The 24,363-nt window shown below is 35.2% G+C and overlaps 1 protein-coding gene across 1 annotated transcript in view; it reads right to left on the reverse strand.

The window, feature by feature from the left end:
* Positions 1 to 24,363, reverse strand: part of CMC1 (C-X9-C motif containing 1) — a 116,817-nt gene that overhangs the window by 66,748 nt on the left and 25,706 nt on the right. The window contains exon 2 of the mRNA XM_077129947.1: positions 7,891 to 7,980. Coding sequence (XP_076986062.1) covers positions 7,891 to 7,980 — 90 coding nt within the window. The remainder of the gene's footprint in view (positions 1 to 7,890; positions 7,981 to 24,363) is intronic.

Raw genomic sequence — 24,363 nt, forward strand, 5'->3', positions numbered from 1 at the left:
TGGGTCACATCTCCATGTAAACAACTTAATCAAAAAGATCCTACCCAACAATATTGAATCAAGATTAAGGAAAATGCCTCATGGGTGGACCACGGTAGCTCAGTGGCAGAGTTCTTGCCTGCCATGCCAGAGACCTGGGTTCGATTCCCAGTGCCTGCCCATGCAAAAAAAAAAAAAAAAAAAAAAAAGATTAAAGAACATGGCATGGTTTTTCTGGGGTATCCAACAATTTTGAACTGGTACACAGACATTATCTTCTTAATATCCTTTAGCTCTATATCCATATTTACTTATTTCAATCCATTTTATCCTTTAAGTTCTTGAATTGATTTAGGAAATTTGATTGAAAGCCTTTAATTATTCGCCCATCGTCTTGTTTCCTTTGCAGCTTTAATTTGTTCCCTAAATGACCCATATCTTCCTGTTTCTTTATTTGGCTTTGTATGTGCTTACTCGTCAATGGCTAGGGCTCAGTCTTGGTTCTTTGTGGCCGTGGGACCCTAGACCTGAATGTGTGTAGGACACTAAGTTTTTGACTTGGGTGGCTCTCTAATTAGTGACCATGGGCCAGAATACGGGTATTGTGTGATTCTTAAACCACAAAGAACTGAGTTTGGGGGAAGGTTCTTGAATGGTAAGTTCAGTTACCACCTCCTTTTTTATTTTTTTCCCATCTTCAATTCAGTGTTTTTGGAGTCTTTCTCCAACATCTATTGTCCTCCAGAGTTTCAAGTGAACTGACTGTGCCCTTTTATTTAGCTGCCTCTAAGGGACATCTTACACTACCCTCTTGATGACATCACTCTCCTGATTATGTTTAAGTGATTCTACATCTACCAATGCATTCTAGAGTTTTGAACAAACTAAATTGTTCCCTATATCATTTTTTCAAAGCACATACAAACTACCTATAATGTAAGAATGTACTTCATTCAAAATATAATTACTTGCAAGTATTTATAAAAATTTCCCAGTGTCAGGCTCAGAGTATCTGGAAAAAATGCCAATTACAACTGAAGGATCATCAGGTAGCTTATGTGAAATGTGATCTTGTACTCAGATTATATACAAAAGGGCATGATACTGTTTAAAGACCATATTTAAATTTGTATTAATTTCTTACAAGATGAATGGATTTAAGTCTATTAGAGCAAAATAATTGAAAGCTGATATCTATGAAGACTAATAAATACTTTTTAATGAAGTACTGGCAGAACAGCTATGAAAAATATTTTATATTAAGAATATTTACTCATTTTAACAATACTTGAAATTTTCATGCCATGTTAATTCTTTGCTTCTGTGTTCAAATGTAGATTTCACAAAGATGTATACTTTCAAAGATGAGTTGCATAAAATTAATCATTTAAAGTATTATATAGGTACCCACCCTGAAAAATTCCCCTGCTAATTTTGTCATTTAGAAATTTGCCATTAAAGAATTTCACTTACTTCCAAAACTAAAACATAACACACTTTTCTCTGTGAGGATAAAACAAGTCATTTTACTAAAGAGTACTTATGTTCAATCAGATATAGTTTACTGCAAAATCGCTCCTGCTATTCAGAAACAAGACATCATAATAAACCATTAAGTGCTATTATACAAGTATGTGTTAACAAAAGTAACTGAGAGCAATTAAATCAAAGACTAATGACCAGTGAACAAACAACTTTGTTCAGTTGTTTCAAGAATAATTCTAAAATAAATAATAGGGGGAACAAATGTTAAAATAAATTCAGTTTGAAATAGTGGTAAATGAAAGCGAGGGGTAAGTGTTATGGTATGTATAGTTGTTTTTTTTTCTCTATTATCATTTTATTTCTTTTTCCAAATTGATGCAAATGTACTAAGAAATGATGAATATGCAACTATGTGATGATATTAAGAATTACAGATTATATATGTAGAATGGAATGATTTCTAAATGTTTTGTTAATTTTTTTTAATTAATAAAAAAAAGAAAGCTTAAAAAAAAAGAATAATTCTGCTGTATTTGTGGCTGGTATGAGTTCTGTAACTGATGGTGCCATTGGCATGACATCATATCTGATAACATACAAAAATACTTATTGCTAATTAATTTTTATCGAATTTATGTCCACATGCAGAAAGAAAAGAGTTAAGGTAACTAGCTGAGACTGCTATCCTTAAGAAAATGTACATGCAAAGTTAGCCCTTGGCTAGCATGTGGGAACTTGGATTTTGGGGTGTTCACAGTATTCCCCAACTGATACATGGTTCACTGTACCTGAATTGTTTGTGCAAGTCAAATATCTTTTATGGTTTATGCCAAAATTCTGCTTCCCTTCTGGGAATCTGAAATTTTCATACCTGCTAGCAAAAGCGTGCCTATGAGACCAGTCCCCCAAAATGAAAACTCTATGCCCTTACAAAATGAGCTCCCATTTTAGATAACACTTCAACTTTGTCACAATTTGATAGCGGAGGAATTAGGCATGTCCTGAGTGACTTCACCGGGAGAAAACTCTTGGAAGCTTGTGCCTGGTTTCCTCGAGACTTCACCCCATGTGCCTTACTTCACCCCATGTGCCTTTTCTCTTTGCTAACTTTGCTTTGCCTTCTTTTGCAGTAATAAATCTTGGTCATGAGAATGACTGTAAGTTGTATATAAGTCTATACAGCAAGACTGTGCCTTATATCTGTCTGTATTCCTTTGAGTATAACAGACTCTTATACATAACAGATATTCACCATATTTGGTGGCCAACCAGCCACTTAAAGATGTTTTGTAACTCCACTTCAGTGTTAATTAACATTAGAGAACTAGTTAAATGACAAATACAAATCATATGTAATAATAATGGGACAGTTTAAACAATAAATGGAAAGTTTTGCCAAGTTAAAGTAACACAGATGGACAGAACATTGATTACTTTGATCATTTATAGTCTATAGCCCTCCAGTTTGTTTTAATGCAACTTTAATATTTCTCTGCCTATAAATCTCCTAAAAAATATCCTAAGCATTTTTAATTTGATTTTTTTTTTGTCTATTCACATATCTTTTAGGAAAATATAGCATAATTCAGTTGCACACAATTTATAGAAGAATGCAGGCAAATGGGGCTTCATCAAGCTTCTGTGCTATTTGACCAAAGTTCTGTGATATTTAAAAAATACAAATAATCCATGCTCCCTTATGATTAATATATGCCCCAACATTGGCCAAAACATCAAAACGACTGATAAAAAAATCACTGATATAAAAGGAACATCAAAATGAGGTAAAAAAAAAAACAAAAAAAAACTGAACAGGCCCAAGAAATGAAAGGACTCAGGGAAAAGGAAAACACAATCAGGTTAAAGAAAGTTACAGGTCATCCCTGAACAAAATACTATTTTGGTCTTAATTTGTCATGGCAAAAAGGAAAAAAGGCTCTCAATTTTAAAACAAACTTCATCATCCAAAACAGAGACTTTATATCAAATGCCAACTACATAATTCAAAAAACCAAATAAATATAATGAGAGCTTTTTATAAAACACAGCACCTCAGTAATTCTTGTTTTGGAAACCATGGTTCCAGAAGAAAAATTTATATAACTAGAATGCATATTTTACAAGTATCCATAACAAAATAATATTTTTTAAAAAATTACTAATAGAAAATATAAATTACTAAATTAGTAAAGAGCCAAACTCCTATAAAAATTCACAAATTTGAAAGCAACCTCAAGAGGTCATTGCTGAGAAATGAACCCCACCAAAAAATGGTTCAAATTTTAATCCACATTCTTGAGACCGTAAACCTAATTTGTAAACAGGATCTTTTGAAGATGAAGCTGTTCATCTAAATGAATCAGGGTAGGCCATAATCCTTTTCACTGGAGGCCTTATAAGGAGAAGCCAGAAGTCAGAGAAAGCCACAGGAGGAGACCAAGGACATCACCATGTGACAAGACTGCCATACCAGAATGCTACTGACTCTAGGAGAAAGCATGGCTCTGCCAACACCTCAATGTTGGACTTAGAAGTCAAAACCATGAGACAACCCCTGTTGTTTAAGCCAACTTCCTGTATGGTATATGTCAAAGCAGCCTGGCAAACTACAACAGTCACCAATCCATTTACCCTGAACACCACAAGAGGCTAGCCCCAAGGTCTTAGAAAATGCAACAATTCCATCACACTTGGAAGGGGATTTCTGTTTTGGCTTTTGGGGTGTGGGGAACAAGGAGAGTGGAAACGAGAGAAACTGGCCATCCTAGCATCCTCCTTCAGTCCTTATCCCTAATGTCCTGAGCGTTCATTGTCTTAACGTCAACCATAGTTAAGTCGTTTATTTAAATGGCTCAATACACTGCCAAAAATATCAGTGGCAAAAGAGTACGGTAAAATTGAATTTTGTATCTCAATCAATTTTTCAATAATTTTTCTTTTGATATATGCTTTACCAATGAGTTCATAATTTTGTTGAAGCTTACAAAATTGTAAGATCAGAATTCATAATCTAATAAATATTTAATGTATATATAAGTTCAGCCGTATTCACTAATCAAATTATGTACAAACAGAAAGATGATGAGCGCTATTTTTCTCCTCAAAAAGAAAAAAAAGTAATTTTTATAAAGTCAAAGATTCCCACCTGACACCAGTTTACTAATCTGAACACTGCCCTTAATATCCAAAAGCTGAAATCTTGTTCTATCAGGTTATAGTTTTCCTTATATCAAAATGGCAAGTTATTGTGACTTACAAAGTCATGGAATTATAATGTTGTAACTGTGACTAAAGTCAACTTTAGAGGTACCACAGTATATAAAAATTAAATATTTTAAATATTATCTGTGGCTTACAAAAACATTGTGTTTAAACACATGGTTAAGTGCAACTCAGACTGAATCAGTGAATAGTAAAAATCCAGTGTATGGATGATAATGGTACCATGGAAGTTGGTTAAAAAATTAGATGAAGACTGAACTAGTAAGAATATAGTAACCTGGCTGAATTTGATATTCATTAAGGTACTCTTCACATCAATAGGGAACATTTGGACTCTGTGGTCTTTATCAGTGTCCCAGCTGGTAATGGTTGAAGGTTAATGCCTTATCCCATTCTGTTCAATTTTCTATTCTAATTAGGCCTCCAAATCCATAGCTGTGAGCACCAAGTGTCTGTGCTCAAAAGAAACTAATTAATGCTAGCAAATTAGATCAAGTCCAAAGATCCAACAGCCAAACTCTTAGTTAAATGCTCCTTGTTAATAGGAAGTGTAGCTGTCAATAACTGCTGTTGGTGACTATAATGAGGTATCTTTCTTTCACTGAAAGTGATTTCATTTCTCTTTGTCCCTGGAAAAGCTGTTCCATTCCCTTCACAAACCTAGTTGCTGACAGTCTGACCCAATTCTTATGATCAGCTGGGTTGAAATGACATGAAAAAATCAAACAGAAAAGCTTCCCACATAATCGTGTTTCTGGCATTTATCAGAAAGTCAGATCACTTACTAAAATTCCTATTATCTTTTTCCAAGAACAATACAATTAGCATGCATAAAGTTTTTATATAAAATCCTATAATTATTTAATAAAGCAAAGGCCATAAGCAGTAAATAAATGATAATGGAAGTGTCCTGATTTTAAATTACATCTTCTGGTTCAGTTTAAACATAGCTGTTCTGCTGCTGCCTGAGCAATACCAATGTATATTTCCTTCCAAATTCACATAGTTAAACAGAGGAAATACTAAAAAATTTATTATTTATTGTAAAATAATCAAGTTTACACTCTAAAAGTTTTAGGCCATATGGTCTAGAAAATCAATATATGATTACTTATAGGTTCAAATACTCAAAGGTAAATTAGTATATAAAAGTTTTAATAAGAACAAATGTATGAAATAATCCAAATGAATCTCAGATTTAGAGATGCTTTCAGTCATCAAAAGCTTAAAAGTATATTAATCATAAGATACTATATGTCTTTAAAGTTTAAATATTTATTTATAGTAAAAAAAATTCTTAACCATAAAACTCTATATGTCTTTAAAGTTTAAATGTTTATTTGCTTATAGTACAAAAAAATTTAAATATATGGTATCATCATAAAACAGTATATTTAAAAAAAAACGCCAACATCCTTACCATTTAACTTTTGATAGAGGCTAAAATTAAACATTTTCTTTTCTGTAATTTTAATAAAGTAGAGTTGTGCACTAGTTTAATAAACTAGAGCTGTGCCTTTGTTTCAAAAATCAAAAGCAAAGTTTCACCTTCTAAGAGTAAACAACAGCAATTCTGAAGCCCCAAACCACCCCATCATTTTTCATCTGAATCAGGTGAGTAAAAACTAAATTTTTAGAATTTTAAATATTTAAATTTAAAAATAAGTTCCTCAATTTTTCTGTTACTGGTTATCTACTTTCCTTTGCTCCAAATGTAAAAACAATGTGTTACAAAACAACATAAATACAATTCATATCTATAATTTTAGACTGATAATATATGTAATAAATAAATTTTCCCAGAAGTAAAAAGGTAACCCTAGACCTTTATTATCCATTTTTAAGTTTCATCCTCCCTCACCTTAATCAGAATATACATATTTTTTAAAGTTCCATAAGGCAAGTGCAGGACTGCCTCTTGGGACAATATCAGCATGACACCTGCCAATGCCAGATGTGCACTAGAACCCTCTGCAAGTGCCAATGGGTTAATTTCTCCTGACACCTGGGGGCAGATTTGAAGAAGGTGTTCTGATTAACAAACTAATTCATAATAAGAAAATAATACCATAGAATGGCATTATTTTAAAATTACTGATTTCTGGATGGATTTTAAAGTAGATTAAGTCATAAGTCATTTAACTTAAGAAACAGATATAACCATCACAAGATGCTGAGTCTAAGAAACCACTGATCTTTTACTGTGTTCATTCATCGATCACAAGGATCATTCTCTAAGGAGATAGCATCAGAGGGTCAGAAATGTTCCTAGAGTCCAAACATTATTGATACAGTTCTGAAATGAAAGTTGATACTACCTGCACCTTCTATAGGGAGGCTTACAGCAAATTAATGTGGTCCCTCAACAAAGACTACTGCAATAAATGAACAAAGGGAGCCAGAAAAACAGTCCATGTCAGCAAAATTTTACTACTTATTCATTTTGATAGTCATTTCAAGAGAAAGTTTTTTTTAAAGACATTTATATAGAAACGTTGTCATCTATTTTTCTAATTATCCATCATTTACAGATGAATTATGGCCTCATAGCTTACCTTTCATAGCTTTGTTTACATTTTTCATTAGAATGCTACATAGTAAGGGAAAAAGTTTCAAGATTTATAAAACAAAGGAATATTTCATGTTAAGAACATTTTCCAAAGAAAGGATGCCTATTTGGGTGTCACTTAAAACACATAACATTAAAAAAAACCAAAAAACAATGTAAATCTTTTTGGGATTCCATTAGCAATCCAGTAATAGATGCCACCAGAGAAAATCATCATAGAATAAATATATGAGAATACATACATAAACCTATACACACACACACATATATATATGAATTATTCTGATAGAAAGAAATGAAAAACAGGTACATGTTAGATATGATATTTCTTCTTTTCCTATCAACATCACCGGAATAATTTGTTTCTACACAGTATTCATACCAAGATTTCTCTATTACTATACCTCTTGAAAAAAAATGTTTTTTACTTGTAATTTGGGGGAATATTTTTAAATTATAAATAAATTGAAAACCGCCTTGGCAATCTGAAAGCTGAAATATTGGTATTTCAGTGAAAGGGTGAGAAGCAATTCATACATATTAATTCATAGACTACTTCACTCTGAAGCTACGGATTAAATTCAGATCATATTATAAAAATGAATTTGATCTTTATATGAATATTTGAAGCTTACCTTGAACTTGTTCAGAACATCTCTCTCTGGCCTTCTCCCTCATTATTTTAGGGATCAAAACATCTTTCTCAACATGCCTAAGATGCTGTTCTAAAAAAGCAAAAGAGACATTTTTATAAAATGGTAAAATGTGTTAGTTCTCTTACAAAAATAACATAGACCTGCACTCCAGTTTATTTTAAATAAAAACTTATACAAGTATGCTAAAAATGAACTCTTTTATAACCTGATAAAATTGTGATTCAGTCACTAAAAATCATTCTAAATATTTTTTGATATACAAGAGAAAAAAATGTGAGGGGTATGAAGGCAACATTTTTCTAAAACTTTACTGCAAACTGTATTTCAATACTCTTAGTTCCTAACATCGTCCAGGTAGTCTTGTCCAAACCAGAGTAATAGACTAAATCACCATCATTTTTCTTATTAATAAAATTCATAAAAAGAAAATTTTCTTTTATATTGAGATCCAAGTATAGATAAAGAATCAGGACAAAGAGACACATGAGGAGTTCTTGTATCTCATAGAAAGAGTTGACTGAGAGAGAAAGGTCTGACAGAAAAAAAGGGGAACCACAGGTCCATATACAAAACAAAGCTTCTAAGATTCCTGTGCATTTTAAATACAGGTACCACAAATTAGACTAAGACGGTAGACTGAGCACTTGCTCCAGAAAGCCATTTGCCCTTAAAATTCCTAGATAGACCTAAAAAACAAAGGGGCTGATGTCCTTCCTCAGTGACCAGAAATGACAAGGAAAATAAAAGGCAAAGGGAGATGAGATCAGATCAAAGGAGGTAATTATGTCCCCCAAAGAATACAAAGAAAAAAAAAGATCCCCAAAGTGGGCATTGATCCATGCTCTGAACCAGTGAAAGTGGAGCAGCAAGAGACTGCCCTGGAGAAGCAAGTTACTGTTTTGGTTGAAGTATCTCAGGAAGAGCCAAAGGTTTACTTGCTCTGATGCCTTTAGACCACCAGTAAAATGAGAGAATCTGGGCATTTATCCTGAAAAGACCAGAAAGTATGAAAGTATCCAATGATTCTTAGGAAGTTTCAAAGTATCACAGTGACACCTAGGATCCTGGTATTATCCTTCCCAAAAACCTCTGGATGCATGCAGACATGAATTGACACAGTAGTTGCAAAGAAGTATCTCAAAAAGCAACAAAATCAACAACAACAAAACTACAACCAAGAATCACCCAAATCAGAGGAAGGACAAACAGGGAGAGGGAAGACTCAAAAGCAATTAATTAAGAAGTAACCACTTCCCGAACAGAGAGAGTTAAAAAGGTATAGGAAATAAAATTTTAGAGTAAGTATATTAAATATGCTCAGACAAAAGCACATGAGTTATCAAGCAAAAAAAAATGGATCATGGATTACCTAAATGCACTTTGATGAAATAATCTGAAACGCCAAAACCCTAAAAGCTTCAAAAGGAAAAGAACATTATTATGCACATAAAGGAAGGAAAATCAGACTTAGGCCATATCTCACCCACAAAGACACGGATGAAAAAAGACAATGGAGAAACCACTTCAAAGTTATTAAAGAGAATAATTTTATATCTAGAGCTGAATTAAACTACCACTTAAGAGAGAATTTAAAGACATTTTCAGTTACATAGAGACTAAAATGTTCATTTCCCTCAAGCCAAATCTAAAAAGGTGTTCCTGTTACTACTATTGCTATATAAACAAGTCATCAAAGTTAGTAATGTAAAACAACGAGCACTTTATTATGTTTATTATCTGATCAAGAATTCAGAAATGAAGAATCTGGCCTAATCAGACTACTAACCCCTCATCTGTGGATACCCCACCCATACTCCCCCCACTCCCCAAAAAGGACAAAATCCTAATTCTCAGCAATATAACAATTTAAAGAGAAGGAATATACACCCCAGAAAAACAGTAAAAATCAAAAAACAAGCAAAAAGTACCTACCAACTACGACCTGGGACCTCAGCAAGGTAAAAAAGCTGGGGAGGGAATAGAGAGATACCTTTTATCCCCTCCAGGGGAAAAGTCTCACTGCAAAGAGGCTAGCAAAAAGCTTAACAATGTTGCCAAAAGGTGTAGCACTCCTAGGATCTCCACCCACTCCAAGATTTGCAGGTGCCAGGGCCATCAGCAAAAGCAGAAGTTCCGCAGGCACTTGTGAAACAAAATGCACAGAGAAGAAAGGAAGATCAGCTTCACTAGGGGGCACCTGTCCCCTTTGGTGAGCTGGTCTCAATCTGCAACCCGGGGCAGATTATATGCAGGAACCTCTCTTGTGCTGCAAGCCAAGGACCCTGCTCCCTCAGCACTGGAACAGGTATATCAGTGGGTTTGGCGTGGTGCCATTAAACACAGACTCAAGTCAAACAGTCTCTGTGAATGTTCACATATGATCAAGACAAAAGAGGAAGGAAAGGGCCAGCAAACCACTATCTGCTAAATTGGGATATGTTTTAGGACAAGGTGCCCAAAGAGGAAGTAAATTCACATTCATCACATCCTATGCACCAGACCTACACATCTGGTCCCCAGCACCGGGTGTATTTGTGTATCAGAGGGAAAGGCACTAGGCTGGGCTCAGACTGTCCCGCTTAACCAAAGGATAAACAAATTTTGGTTTTTTCCAGAGTCCCTGGCGTAGTGAACACAAGGACTCAAAGTCAGTAATAGCCCAATGGCTACGCGATATGAGCCCTAGTAAGAGGCACTAAATGAAATCTCAAAAGATTTTGGCATTACATTACAGAATGTAATGCCTTAATATGATCACTTTTTTCTAAGTTTCTAACTATCTACTGCAGTATGCACTTCGATTAATACTTTATCTCTTTCTTAATCTTTATGACATACATTAAATTTAATGTAAGAATGTTTCTATTTTAAAAATCCCTCTATGACAAGAACAAAGTTGATCAGGTTGGGATTAAAGTAATTAAGAACACCAGGGTAAGGAAGACAGTCTATATTTTAGAACCACACATACTCTTTGAGACCAAAGGAAGAAAGTTTAATTTGGTCTGAAACTGAAATTTTCTGTGGCACATAATCTAACTCAACTTGTGTAGCTCATTTCAGCAACTGAAACACAGGGAGCCCAGAATAAGAATGAGACCCTTTAACCCTGTATAGATTATTACAATACCTGAATACATCCTAGAGTATATTAAGTAGATAATAAAAAAATATTGCAAAGTCCCTTGAAGGATGGGAGAAAGAACATGGAACTATTAAACCTTACCATAAGGGAATTCCCTGATACTGTGTCAAACTTTAGGGACACCCAAAAATAGGCCATGCCCTCGGTTCTGAGGCTTACTCTTGGGAAGCTTATGTAGCCAGTGGAGAAGATTAGATTACCTATAGGCATGCCTAAGAGTTACTTCTGGAGGACCTCTTTTGTGGTTCAGTTGTGGCCTCACTCTCTCTAAGCCCAACAATGCAAGTGAAATCATTGCCCTTCCCCCTACGTGGGACATGACATCCAGGGGTGAAAGTCTCCCTGGCGACACAGGAGAGGACTCCCAGGGATGACTCCAGACCTGGCACCGTGAGATCAACAGTTCCATCCTGACCAAAAAGGAGAAAAGAAGTGTAACTAATAAAGCATCAGTGGCTGAAAGAGTTCAAACAAAGTTGAGAGGCTACGCTGAAGTTTGCTCTTAGGCAAGCTTCAGTTAGATCTTGCTACCTATCATAACTGCCAAACCCCAAACATTTCAGTCAATCCTAAAGAACATCTAGGGCAATAAAGGCTTCCATGCACTAGGGTAATTTTCCAGAAACCTACAACCTCCACATGGGTCCCTGGTCTAGATAAGTACGGAAACCTAGAGGGCCCAGCCTTTCCACACATCAGGCAGTTCCATCTCCTTACCCCATATCAGTAACAGACCCTTCCAATATGAAAAAGTTAAAATAGCCATAACCCAAATACTCCTAAAGAGAGGGATGGAAAGTTCAAAGGTAATGGTGGAGTTATACAGTGAAGACAGGATTTAACAAATGCATATGAATGCTGAATCATTAAATTGATATCTCTTTTATTTTCCAGTATCTTAGAGCAGCTAGAAGTAAAAACCTAAAATTGTGGAACTGTAGACGAGGTCAAACCCTGAATTACGTTCTACAACTAATTGTGGTGCTGTGCGTTAAAATGTATTGCTTTTTTGTGTATGTGTTATTTTTCACAAAAAAAGAAGGGAAAAAAATCTATTGTGATGATAAAAAAATATTTAAGCCCTCTGGCCTCCTATAGTCTGGAGCAGCCAGAAGGAAAAATCTGAGATGATGGTATGGTAGCCCATGACAAACTCTGGGATCTGTCCTGTAACTACTTGTCGAAGAGTGCTTTGAAAATTATTGCTTTTTCATTTCTTTGCTTTGTATATACGTTATACTATACAATAAAAAAAACTTTAAAAAAAATTTCTCTCAAATTGTAGAACATACTTCTGTCACTGGAACAACTGCCCCCTCCGTTTATATCATAGTGGTAAAACATTTCAGTTCATATTCTTTACTTGACTTTAGTTACTATTTTCCTTGAAATTTAAATTTATCATTGCTCACACTTATCTTTAATATTAATGTGAAACACCAGATTAATAAAAATATTTATAGATTCCTCTCAGAATCCTCTTTCGCTGGTGACAAGTATTATTAGTAATAACTGAGCTTAAAGGAAGTTCTCGGATGGATTAAAAGAAGAGAAAATTCTGCCCCTTTCTAGAGTTAACTCTTTACTCAAGGAAAAATAGACTAGAAAGCATCCAGTGAAAACTAATGCTAATGCTAATAATGCCCAAAATTTGACATGAGGCTTTAAACTATGGAACAGCATTCCCACAACCATTTTCTCATTTAATTTTCACAACATGCCTGTTAGGTAGGCTGAGCAGATACTATTTTTCTCATTTCAAAGATAAGGGAAACAAACTAAGAGCAATCGAATGTTTTGCTGAAAATCATGTACCTACGAAACAGCAGTCAAACTAGCACCCAGGTCTTCGCTCTTCTAATCCAGACTTCCAGATTCTATAGAGTCTAGATCATCACATAAGTATCATTTTAGCCCTAGTTTGATTGATTCTGCCCTCCCAACAAGTCTTGGTAGCAAAGGTTAAGGTAAACTGGCTGTGCCACAGAACATGCAAACCTCCAACCCAAATATATGTTTTGAGGTGATGTCTACAACAATAAATACTCATATCTCTCATTTGCTCTAAATGGGACATTTATATAAAAACAGTGGCATACATCTGAGGGTCTAATAGATAAGGATGAAGCATTTCTCTCTCGGACTTAAGAAAGATTATATGGCCATCCTAAATTATCTAAGAAACTAGTTCTGCATTGCAAATGAAGTTAGCCCTCTAGTAGTGGAAGAAAAGACAGAATTATGAATCATATTGAAACATCTGAAGAACTTTTACTGAAGAAAAAAAAATGGCCTTGACAATAGTTTTTTGCAAACCAGAAGAATGTAAAGCTGTAAGGCCAAATCAGACTCCCTAGAAAATGAAATAGTTGGAAAGAGACAAGTCGCTACCCTCTGAGATAAGGAGAAAACAGCAAAGGAGACTGGAAGGGAGCAGCAGGTAAGGGAAGAGGAAAGCTAAGAAAGTGTGGCTTTCAGGAAGCCAAGCAAAGAAAGCATTATAAGGAGAACAGGATTAACTGTATCAAATGTTCCTGATAGGTCAAGATGAGAACTCGAAAATAACCATTTAAGTTAGTGTTGTGGCGGTCACTGGTAAGAATGACAGGAACACTTTCAGTGGTAAACTAGAGAAGGATAGTCTAATTTGAGTGGATACAAGGAATTTACTAGAAGGGTTCAGGTGCTGCTGCTGTAATAGGAAAGAAGCAACACTAAGCTCACAGAAGGAATTGGAAGTATGAATGGAAAGAAGAGTACAGATTCAAAGGGAGGTCCTAGGAAATGGAGGGCCCTGAAGAGACAGAGGGAAAGAGAGAATTCAAAAAAGGTGATCATGTTTCTGGCTCCAAGTGAATGATGTGCTCTATCTATCCTTAAGATAGAGAATAAAGAAGAAGGACCATGTTTAGGTGGTATATAATTTATTTCTAGTGTGTCCTGATAAATCTATTCTTTGCCTTATAAATCTTGCTATGACCTTAAATAACCAAAAGACCATTCTCTTGGATCAGTTCCTTGAACAAATATAGCTTTGAAATATTGAACCATATTTTCATAAATGAACTATAATAGAAATTTACTGACATTATGAATTCTAAAGTTATATTATTCCTATTTAAACACATTTTTTAAATGATTCACAAGTACTCCTTTCTGGTCATTCTTCCAAAACCTCCTAGGACAAAGCAGCAATTCTAGAATTACATGAATATTAATTTTGTTTTTGCAAATTCCTGGTATTAAATCAGAAATGACTGTCTTAAAATATGTATAAATAGGGCAGTGCAATGGTGGCTCAGTGGCAGAATTCTCGCCTTCCATGCCAGAGACCCGGGTTCGATTCCTGGAGCCTGCCCACGCAAAAAAAAAAAAAAAAAAAAAACTATAAATAGATTCTGATAAGGATCTTCCCATTTGGTAGTATACCAACAACAAAATATTAATTACAAATTAATTACAATTTTATACATATTTTAACATTATAAATATTGTAGATGTGGTACTTTTTACTCATAAAATTACAAAGTGATTCTCCTAATGTCAATGGAGTGTATACATGTTATATATTTCTACAAAAGCCTGCAAAAAAAACCCACAAATTTTTGTAAGTTTGCTACCATACAGTCACATGAATTTATACTGAGATAAAGAATCAGTATAACACTACCAGGAAAAATTTCCAAAGCTCTAACTTCTCAACATTCTATCATCACCTGAAACTCAATTTTCACCTTTTTTCACTGGCTGAATTTGTTAGCTCAGATTTTGCTTTGGGGCTCACATGTTCCTGCAATATGGCAGTACCAGATTTTTCAGGCTACTGACAACAGAACTTGCTATGAATCTACAAAGATAACAGTGAAGCAAATCAGATTATAGAATCTTTAATAGAAAAGAATACAGCATTGGAAGGACAAGGTATACCTTTTCAATAGTGAAAATGTTCTAAAGTAATTAATTTGAATCTTATTTAGATAATATCACTTTAAAAAAAAAAAAAACTTCCTAGTAACACTTGTATGCTCCTGAGGACATATCCTTACTACTGTTTAATCTGAAGGAAAAACAAGAAAAATGCTTGTAATAAATTTGCAATAGTGCTCTCATTAGCAAGAGTTTCTATCTTTAGGGTCTCTTCTGTACTAGCTACCAAGAGCTTCAAAATGAAGGGCTCCAGGCAGATGCATCACATATGATACAATAAGACCAGAGTTCTTAATTGTTACACTCAGTGATCACTAAGTGCTTCACACCAGGAAACTAGGCACACTCCAGTTTTTCTCAAAAGTACAAGGATATGTAAGCTTGTAGTTGCCAGCTTGTTCATACCTTCTTATTATAATCATAGTGCAAAATAAGGAGAGGGGCAGTAGTTCTTAGACCAGGAAAATAAAGACAGTAAGGATCAGTATTCCTTTCACATTCCCTCTTTCAAGCTATACTTGAACTGACAAACAAAAACAGAAACAAAAATGGAAATCAACAGCAGGAGAGAGTTTTATCCCCAATACCCCAGCAGCCTGCCTCTGGCTGTAAAACCACGAGGTGAGGGCAATGAATGTCATAAAGTCTCAGCAAAAGCCCTCTCAGATGCTTTGATTCCATTTTGCAGATAAAGACCTGAAGGCTGAAAGAGGTGGAAACAACCCAAGATTCTGATATAATGGCAATGTAGAATCATGTAACCCAAGTTCTAAATTTTCTACTACACCCTATGCACAAGGAGTGGTGGTCTATTTAAGGGAATTTCAGCAAACCTGGGTAAGTAAGCTTCCATAGTTATACTGAAGCATGCAAACAACTCTTAGATAAGACTGTTACAGAAGCATCAATTCAACAAGCAAAATTCAAAACCTCACATTTCTCACTTTGATCAGAAAGTAAAGTCAAATGAAATTCTGATACTCTGACTCTTATCACAGAAATAATGATCGAAAAAAAATCAAGAGGAGTGATTTGCTAGTTGGCTGAAAAAAAAATCTTCAAGAAGTGTAAACAATAAATTTTAGGTCAATCAGTAACAAATTTTATATAAGTTTAAACCCTTACAAAACATAGAAAGCACATCAATGAAGTAGATTTGCTATTTCTGCTGAGCCTCTGGGTCAAATACTACCCACAATAGTATGCTTCATTTGAACTTCTTTTGTCCTATCAGCTTTCACTGTTAATAATCACTTAGTTCACACCAGATGTGCACAATTCCAAATAGCACCTCTTTCTTGGACCTCAGATTCTGCAGATTGCTAAAGTGTGAAAACTTCCTCTTCCACCCACATTGCTTTAACCAAGATGAGGCCAGAGTCAACAAATCTAAAAGTATACCAAAGCAGGAAATCAACCTACATAGTAAGACATGCCAATTTTAGAAACATGTTGCAATCTCCATTGTGGTCATAATTTCTTAAATTAGCAGGTTCTGCATTTACTTTATTTGGTAAAACTTCAGTACTAGCTTTTGCCTCAACCACAATTTACCACTGATATCCATTAGAAAAGCAGAAGTGTATGGAGGGCAGACTTTCTTCACAATTGAAAAAGCAATAAATGACAAAAGGGCCTGTGGTTCTGCTTAGCAATATGAAACCTATTTATTTGTTATCTGCTGTATAGCTGGAACATGGTGAAATATTTTAAACTCTATGAATGCGCCTCAGTGCCTTTGACCACCCTATCTTTACTTCTTTTTCTTCATCTTATAACACTTCATTACATTTCTATTAAAAAACATGTACTACTTTGATAATAGGGCAGGAAAGTTATTTTATATTGAGAGGTTATTCACTTATTTCAAAGATTCAGCCTTTGCTCAAATCACTCAACACCTTCTTGGTACCATCTTCAGAGCTAATTTGAGTAAATATGAAAATGAATTTCATAATAAATTTTTTTATAGTAGCATTCCCCAGATGATTTTCAATCACCTTCACTAGTTGTCTCTGGCTAATCTCTGGTTGAAATTCAGATTCACCTTTAGAACAAAGATTGACAAAATGAGAATATTAAGATTACTGTATTGTAGAGCCTGAAAGCAAATTTTAAAGGAATCTCAAAAACATCCTGAATAATGGTAACAATATTTATAAAATTATAAAGACTTTCCAGGTAAGATCTGCTCTCATTTCTCTTTCATGAGTATGGGCAATACCACAAGATTCTACCTCTATAGATGGTGTTTATGTTGCTGAGTTCTCAGTGCTTATTCCCAGCTCCAACTTTACTTTGCCCACATTTTCAAGGATCCATTGGTAACTTCCATGTCCCAGCAGCATCTCAATTTCAACTTAAATTTTCCATAATTTAACTTTTCATTCTGCAACCCAGTGGTTATGTTATAAATGTTAAGTTGCTTACAATGTAAGTACACAGAAGGAATACCACATATTTTGCAGAAGGAATACCACATATATTTGCAGAAGGAAGGATAGGTGGAAGGATCTGTTTTACAATCATCTAATGTACTTATTGAGCTTTGTAATTCCAACAAGTAGGGAAAACAGGTATTAGAAGAAACTGATGGTCTGAGAACTCAAAGCAATCTTGCAATCTGACATAGCAACTAACTGGTGAAGCCAAAACTCCTGCTCAATCTTTTATCTTTATTTTCCATCTTCTACCTCTTCCTTTCTACCTTTTATTTCCATCTTCTATTGCTTATTTGTTATCAAAGTTTACTCATTTAAAATTCAACTAAACATTCTCTCCATCCCAAGGCTCTCCCTGACTCCCAGCACCTGAAGGTGATTTGCTCTTCCTCTAATGTTGAGACTTTGCCAGCACCAATTCTACAGCTCTAGTCACATTTGGACTTGTATCATACCATATTGCACTATATGTGCAACTTCTTCTCTACTAGATCAGTGATTTTCAACTCTGGCTATACTTAAGAATCACCTGAGAGGGAGTAACAAAAGTCTATCCCCGGACTTCATCCAGAAATGCTGGGGGTAAAACCAAGGTATCAGTATTTTTTAAAATTCCCCAAGAAATTCTAATATGCAGCTAGATTAAGAACCACCACATGAGACAGCTACGTATAATGAAGTCAGAGACCATGTCTAATTCAACTCCAACTCCCAGCATGTGAAACATATTCAATAAAAGTGTTTAATAAATGGCACATACATTTAAAAGCTTCACTATTTGATAATAACAGATATTTCTTTTGTGAACAAATATTTATTAGGCACCTATCATATCAATCATGATGCTAATAATTAGGTATACAGTGAAGATACAATATGCTTGTTCTGCAGTATAATGATCTAAAACTCTATATTCCAATTAATCATTCTTAATTAACAAATTCTTTGATCTAAGTAATAATTCTTTAGCAAAAACACAATACAGGATATTAAAGGCCACATTCTTTTAAAATTGTTCTTTCGATCTCCTTACATAAGAACGTAAAAATACAATAAGGGAGGGTGGGGTAGAAATATCATTTGGGCATCGATGTCCCTATTTCAGCAGTTTCATTTGGTCCATTTACATCAAGTTTAAGGTAATATTTGACGTCTGTAACCAGATTTCTACAAATAGGCTCCAATCACCTCTATACAAAATCAACAATACTAAACCAGCCAATAAAACAAAAACTTGAATTTTTTTTCCCATGGTACACTTTCTTGGCTGAGTTAAGAGCCCCTCAAGACCAATGGCAAGTATTCAGAATTATCAAAGTTCAAGGTTTGAAGCAAGTGGAGCAGTTCTATCTCACTCTCGCCACCTCTCATTCTCAAGCCTCATATTAAGGTATTTAGAACACTCTGAGGCCAGAGGTTAATGGCAGAGTATGAAACAAAGACAGTCCTGGTAACTTTCAAATGTGGGGTGCTATTTCCCCAACAGTGCACTACCTCCCTGAGGCTGGTGGGCAAGTTCTTAATGCCTACGTGAAATTAACTGGCCTCTCCTTTTTAGTCTCTAATAAATTGAGTTCAAGAGGTAGACTCAAAGATTTACTATTTACTACGATAGTAGAATATTCCCATTCTCCAAATCATGGTTTTCTTCATCTTTCAAATTACCTGTTACATATAGACACATCACATCTGTATGTTTCATTTTCATTTTTCAAGGATTAAACTTTAGATCAAGACTGAAAGAAATTCTATACCCAGGTTACATGATGTCTGGTTTTTTTTAACATCCTAAATATTGAAAAAAAAAAAAAAGACCTGAAAGACTAGGGGGAGGGGGCAGTGAGAATGAGGAAAAGCCTCCTATGAAACTGCCTTTAAAGTGAAGTGTGAAAAACAAACAAGAATTAGACAGATGTAAAGATAAGGAAGAGGAAAAATTCCAGAAATAAACAGCATGTGCAATAGCTTAGAGAGCAAAAAAAAGCACTGTTTTGGTCAATATTTTTCAAACTTTTTGACAACTGCATAATTTCTTTTCATCTTAATGCACTACATGGACCTGTCTATATGTATATATGTGTCTGTAAGTACCCCATGCCGTCTGACCTATCACTATCCAAACTTTAACAACCCAATCTAAGGCTCCTAATGGATTCATATAAATTATTTTTAGGATAGCTGGTATACCACTTGTAGCAGAGAATGTTAGCACCTCCATACCTACAATCTTCTAAAGACTCCCTTTGTGCATAGTAGCACTTTGCAGTTTGTCTTGCTGTTGCTCCTCTAACCCAACTTCTGAAGTAGCCAAATGATAGATGGTAGAAAACCCCTTGCCTCCAAGGTAGGACAAATTTTGTGTTATACCAGAGTTAATGAGGCTAAGACCAGCCTTCTACTGAAATCACATCTTTGCTTGGTTTCTTTTTCTTCCCTCTCCTGCGTCCCTCACTCTTTTAAAGGTTTTATCCTAAGAGCACTACATTAATCGATCACTTGCATGTAAAATATCCAAATGGCACTCAAACCTAGCATCCAGATCTTGCTCTCTAATACCATATCCAAATAAAACTAAAAAGGGCTTCTTAGAGAAATAACTAATTCTACAGATGAGCCAAGGTAGGTACAAGATAATACAGGGACATCTTGTGTCAATGTGATAGTTTGGAGCTATATATACTCCAGAAAAAACATATTCTTAAACTTAATCCATTCCTGTGGGTGCAAACCCATTGTAAGTAGGACCTTTTGATGAGGTTACTTCAGTTAAAAAGTAACTGAAAACTTAAAAAGTTAAGGATATTATTTTTTTACATTTTTTATAGTGAAATATAACATATATACAAAAAAAGCAGTAAATTTCAAAATATATTTTAACATGTACTTATAGAAAAATTTCAAAGTTTGGTTTGGGTTACAGTTCCACAATTTCAGGTATTTCCTTCCAGTTGCTCTAAGACACTGGACACTAAAAAGAAATATCAATATTTCTTTTTGATTCAGAAATCATATTCATTTGTTAAATCCTATTTTCTCTATTACAACTCCTCTTTCACCTTTGATCCTTCTCCCAATCTACAGGGATATGTTGGCCCTGGCCATTCTAACTTTTTCATGTTGAAAAGGGGTGTCAATATTATGGGATAGGGGGATGCACCTGGCTAATGTTCTTAGGGAGACTAGTAATTCTGGGTTTCAGGGTTTATCTAGCCAAGGAACCATTTGGAGGTTGTAGGTTTCTGAAAAATAAACTCAGTGAGTGAAACTTTTATAGAATCTCAGAAAAAGCCCTGGGTATTCCTTAGGGTTTACAGGAATACTGTCAGTTGGGGTTTGACATACTATGACATTTAGCAATATCTAGCTGAAGCTTGCATAAGAGTAATCTTCAGAATAGCCTCTGGACTCTATTTGAAACCCATCAGCCACTGATACCTTACTTTGTTACATTTCTTTTCCCCCTTGTAGTCAGGTAGGCATTGTCAATCCCACAGTACCAGGGCCAGGCTCATCCCTGGGAATCGTGTCTCATGTTGCCAGGGAGATTTACTCCCTGGACTTCATGTCCCATGTAGGAGGTAGGTAGGGTAATGATTTTCCTTGCAGAACTGGGTTTAAAGAGAGAGAGGCCACACCTGAGCAACAAAAGAGGTCCTCTGGAAGTAACTCTTAGGCATAATCATAGGTAGGTTTAGCTTCTCCATTACAGAAATAGACTTCATAAGAGCAAGCCTCAAGATAAAGGACTTGGTCAATTAACTTGGGAGTCCCTAATGCTTGAGAAAATACAAAGATGGTTCTTAATGCTATTACTGGAGTCCTTTATAAGCAGAATCAAACTCATATAGAGAGAAAGTCACAGAGGGAATAGCTGGAAGTCAAAATCAATGGAACTCTGAAAAGGAGGAAAAGGTCAGGAGAGGCATCACATACACTGCCATGTGTCAGAGGAGCCAAGGACTAAGGATCACCAGCAACTGGCCCCAGAACTCCAGTTTTTGGGAAGAAAGCATTGCTTGATGATGCCTTGATTTAGACTCTCTGTTAGCCTCAAAACTGTGAGCTAATAAATTCTCATTGTTTAAGTTAGCCTATTGCATGTTATCTCCTTGAGCAGCCAAGGAAATGAGAAGAGCCATTAAAAAAATAAAAAAGGAAATGCTGAAAAAATGATGGAGGCATATCACAAGGACCTAGAAGCTAGCTGGAAAAATTCCCAATAGCCAAATTTGGGACAAACTGAGCATAAAAATAATTAAGCACAATAACAAATTATAAACCATGGAAAAAACAGGAATTAATGAGTCTTGTGCCAATAACAAATCAATAAATAGACAGGGAACAAAGAGGTCTCTTGCTCACAACAGAATGTTAAGGACCAACTAGTAAATGTAGAGGGAGTGCAGGGGTAAAAAAATCATCACTCTACCACCAACATGAAAAAGACTGAATCAGGCAAAAATTATCAATAGATGCTAACTCAAAAGGGAATTGTGATTAAGAGCATGATGCATGATCTTAAGGGCCTCCCTGCAGATTGTTTATTAGATGCAAGAGAGTGGGGGGGAAAAAACAGTATAGAAATGGAGCAAAACCTTGACTGGGTTATCAAAAGTAAAATCATCTATGAGTGACAAATATCATGTGCCTCCAGATGCTACATCCTGAGAAAACACATATCAACATTTAAGCAGTATTTGGCTGAGAATGCATGACCCTGATCTAATCAAAAGTCAGATAAGCATAAATGAAGAACATTCTATCAAAACAATGCGGGGGCAATTATTTTCAAAAATTCCAGTCTCATAAAACATAAAAATGCAGAAACGTTCCAGATTAAAGGAAAAGAAAGTGACAAGACAACTAAATGCAAATATCTGACCCTAAAATGAATCTATTATTGGAGAAGAAAAATCTTTAAACAATATTTTAAGGTCAACTGACAAAACTGGAATATGGGCAATAGACAACAGTGTTGTAAATTTATGAAGTTGTTTGTAGTTATATAAGAGAACATAGTTCCTTTAGGGAAATATACATGGGAGTATAGGGCCACGATGCTGAAATTCAAATGGGTCAAAAAATGTACATATATATGAAATCATATATATTCATCATATGTAATTTAGAGAGGTGGACAGACAATAGATGATAGATGATACATAGTGCAAATAAGAAATCAGACGATGTAAAATAATAATAGGTGAATCTCAATTAGGAGAATACTTGTTTTCCTTGTACTATTTTTATTTTTTGCAATTTTGTAAGCTTAAAATACTTCCAAATAAATAGTTGAGAAAGCGAAAAGCAGTTTATGACAACTAGGAACTGGTCTGGCACTCACATCTAGGCTTTAGGGTTCTCCTATTGAACATAAACAACTTTATAAAACATTAACATCACACAAGACCACTCAATGACCTGATAAAGTAAGACAAAAACAAGACTACTCCATAAATCATATCTGAATTCAAACAAAATCAACTACAAAAATATCTGAATCTCTCTCCACCACCATTAATATGAGAAACTGCTGCTTCTTTACCGGCTACAAATTTAGCCTCTCTTCATTTCTAAGATGTAAGAAAGATTCATCAAGACACTTGATCACAGATTATACAGGCTTTCTGACAGCACCCAATCCAGTGCAAAGCCTGCTTCCTTGAACCAATTCACCTAATACAGCCCCAAATCTTCTAAGTCAAGTTTAATACTATCTAACTGAGGTGTTCCACATTTTCCCATGGTATCCTCTCTTACTCAAAAAGAAAGAAATCCAAGTCTGTTTAAACTACAGGTGTTTTCTTGGTGGTCTCTGTCTGGAGAACACTGCATACTGGAAAAAAAAAAATCACACCCACATGAATCTCCATCTCAAACCTGGTTTCTCTAGAAAGCAGTTCTAGTTTGCTGCCTACCAGAAAGCAATATACCAGAAACTGAATGGCTTTTAAAAACGGGAATTTAATAAGTTGCTAGTTTACAGTTCTAAGGCCGAGAAAATGTCCCAATTAAAATAAGTCTATAGAAATGTCCAATCTAAGGCATCCAGGGAAAGATACCTTGGTTGCAGAAGGTCAATGAAGTTCAAGGTTTCTCTCTCAAGTGGAAGAGCACATGGTGAACACAGTCAGGGTTTCTCTCTCATCTGGAAAGGCACATGGTGAACACAGTCAGGGTTTCTCCCTCATTTGGAAAGAATATGGCAAACACGGCATCATCTGCTAGCTTCTTCTCCTGGCTTCCTATTTCATGAAGCTCCCTGGAAGGCATTTTCCTTCTTCATCTCCAAAGGTCACTGGCTGGTAGACTCTGCTTCTCGTGGCTATGTTGTTCTGCTCTGCTCTCTCTAAATCTCTCACTTTCTCCAAATTGTTTCCTCTTTTATAGGTTCCCATAAACTAATGAAGACCCAACCAAATGGGTGGAGACATGCCTCCACTTAATCCAGCTTAACAAACACTCTTGATTAAATCACATCTCCAGGGAGATGATCTCATTACAGTTTCAAACATACAATACTGAATAGGGATTAGAAAAAACGGCTGCCTTTACAAAATGGGATTAGGATTAAAACATGGCTTTTCTAGGGTACATACATCCTTTCAAACCAGCACAGAAGCCCAACCTCAGACCCCTCACTAACTGAACTCTCACTATTCATTGTCCAAAAGTCAAGAAAAATATTCTTAGATAGCAACGATATTTGTACTGAACTAGTTTCATGTAAACAATACATAACTTTATCATAGAGAATATCTTCCAATATTTTTCATTCTATTTTTTAAATGCTGGTTTTGATTCACTAGATTCACAACCTGAAATTTTAAAAACACTGGCTTAAGCAAAGACTAGTATGTGTCGTAACAGTGGAGGTGGATAGTCTGAGAATCATGAAATGTATTAGAAACCGTTTCACAGAGTTTAAGTTTTAACCTA

This window comes from Tamandua tetradactyla, chromosome 15 (assembly GCF_023851605.1).
Source record: "Tamandua tetradactyla isolate mTamTet1 chromosome 15, mTamTet1.pri, whole genome shotgun sequence".
NCBI classification, from domain to species: Eukaryota; Metazoa; Chordata; class Mammalia; order Pilosa; family Myrmecophagidae; genus Tamandua; species Tamandua tetradactyla.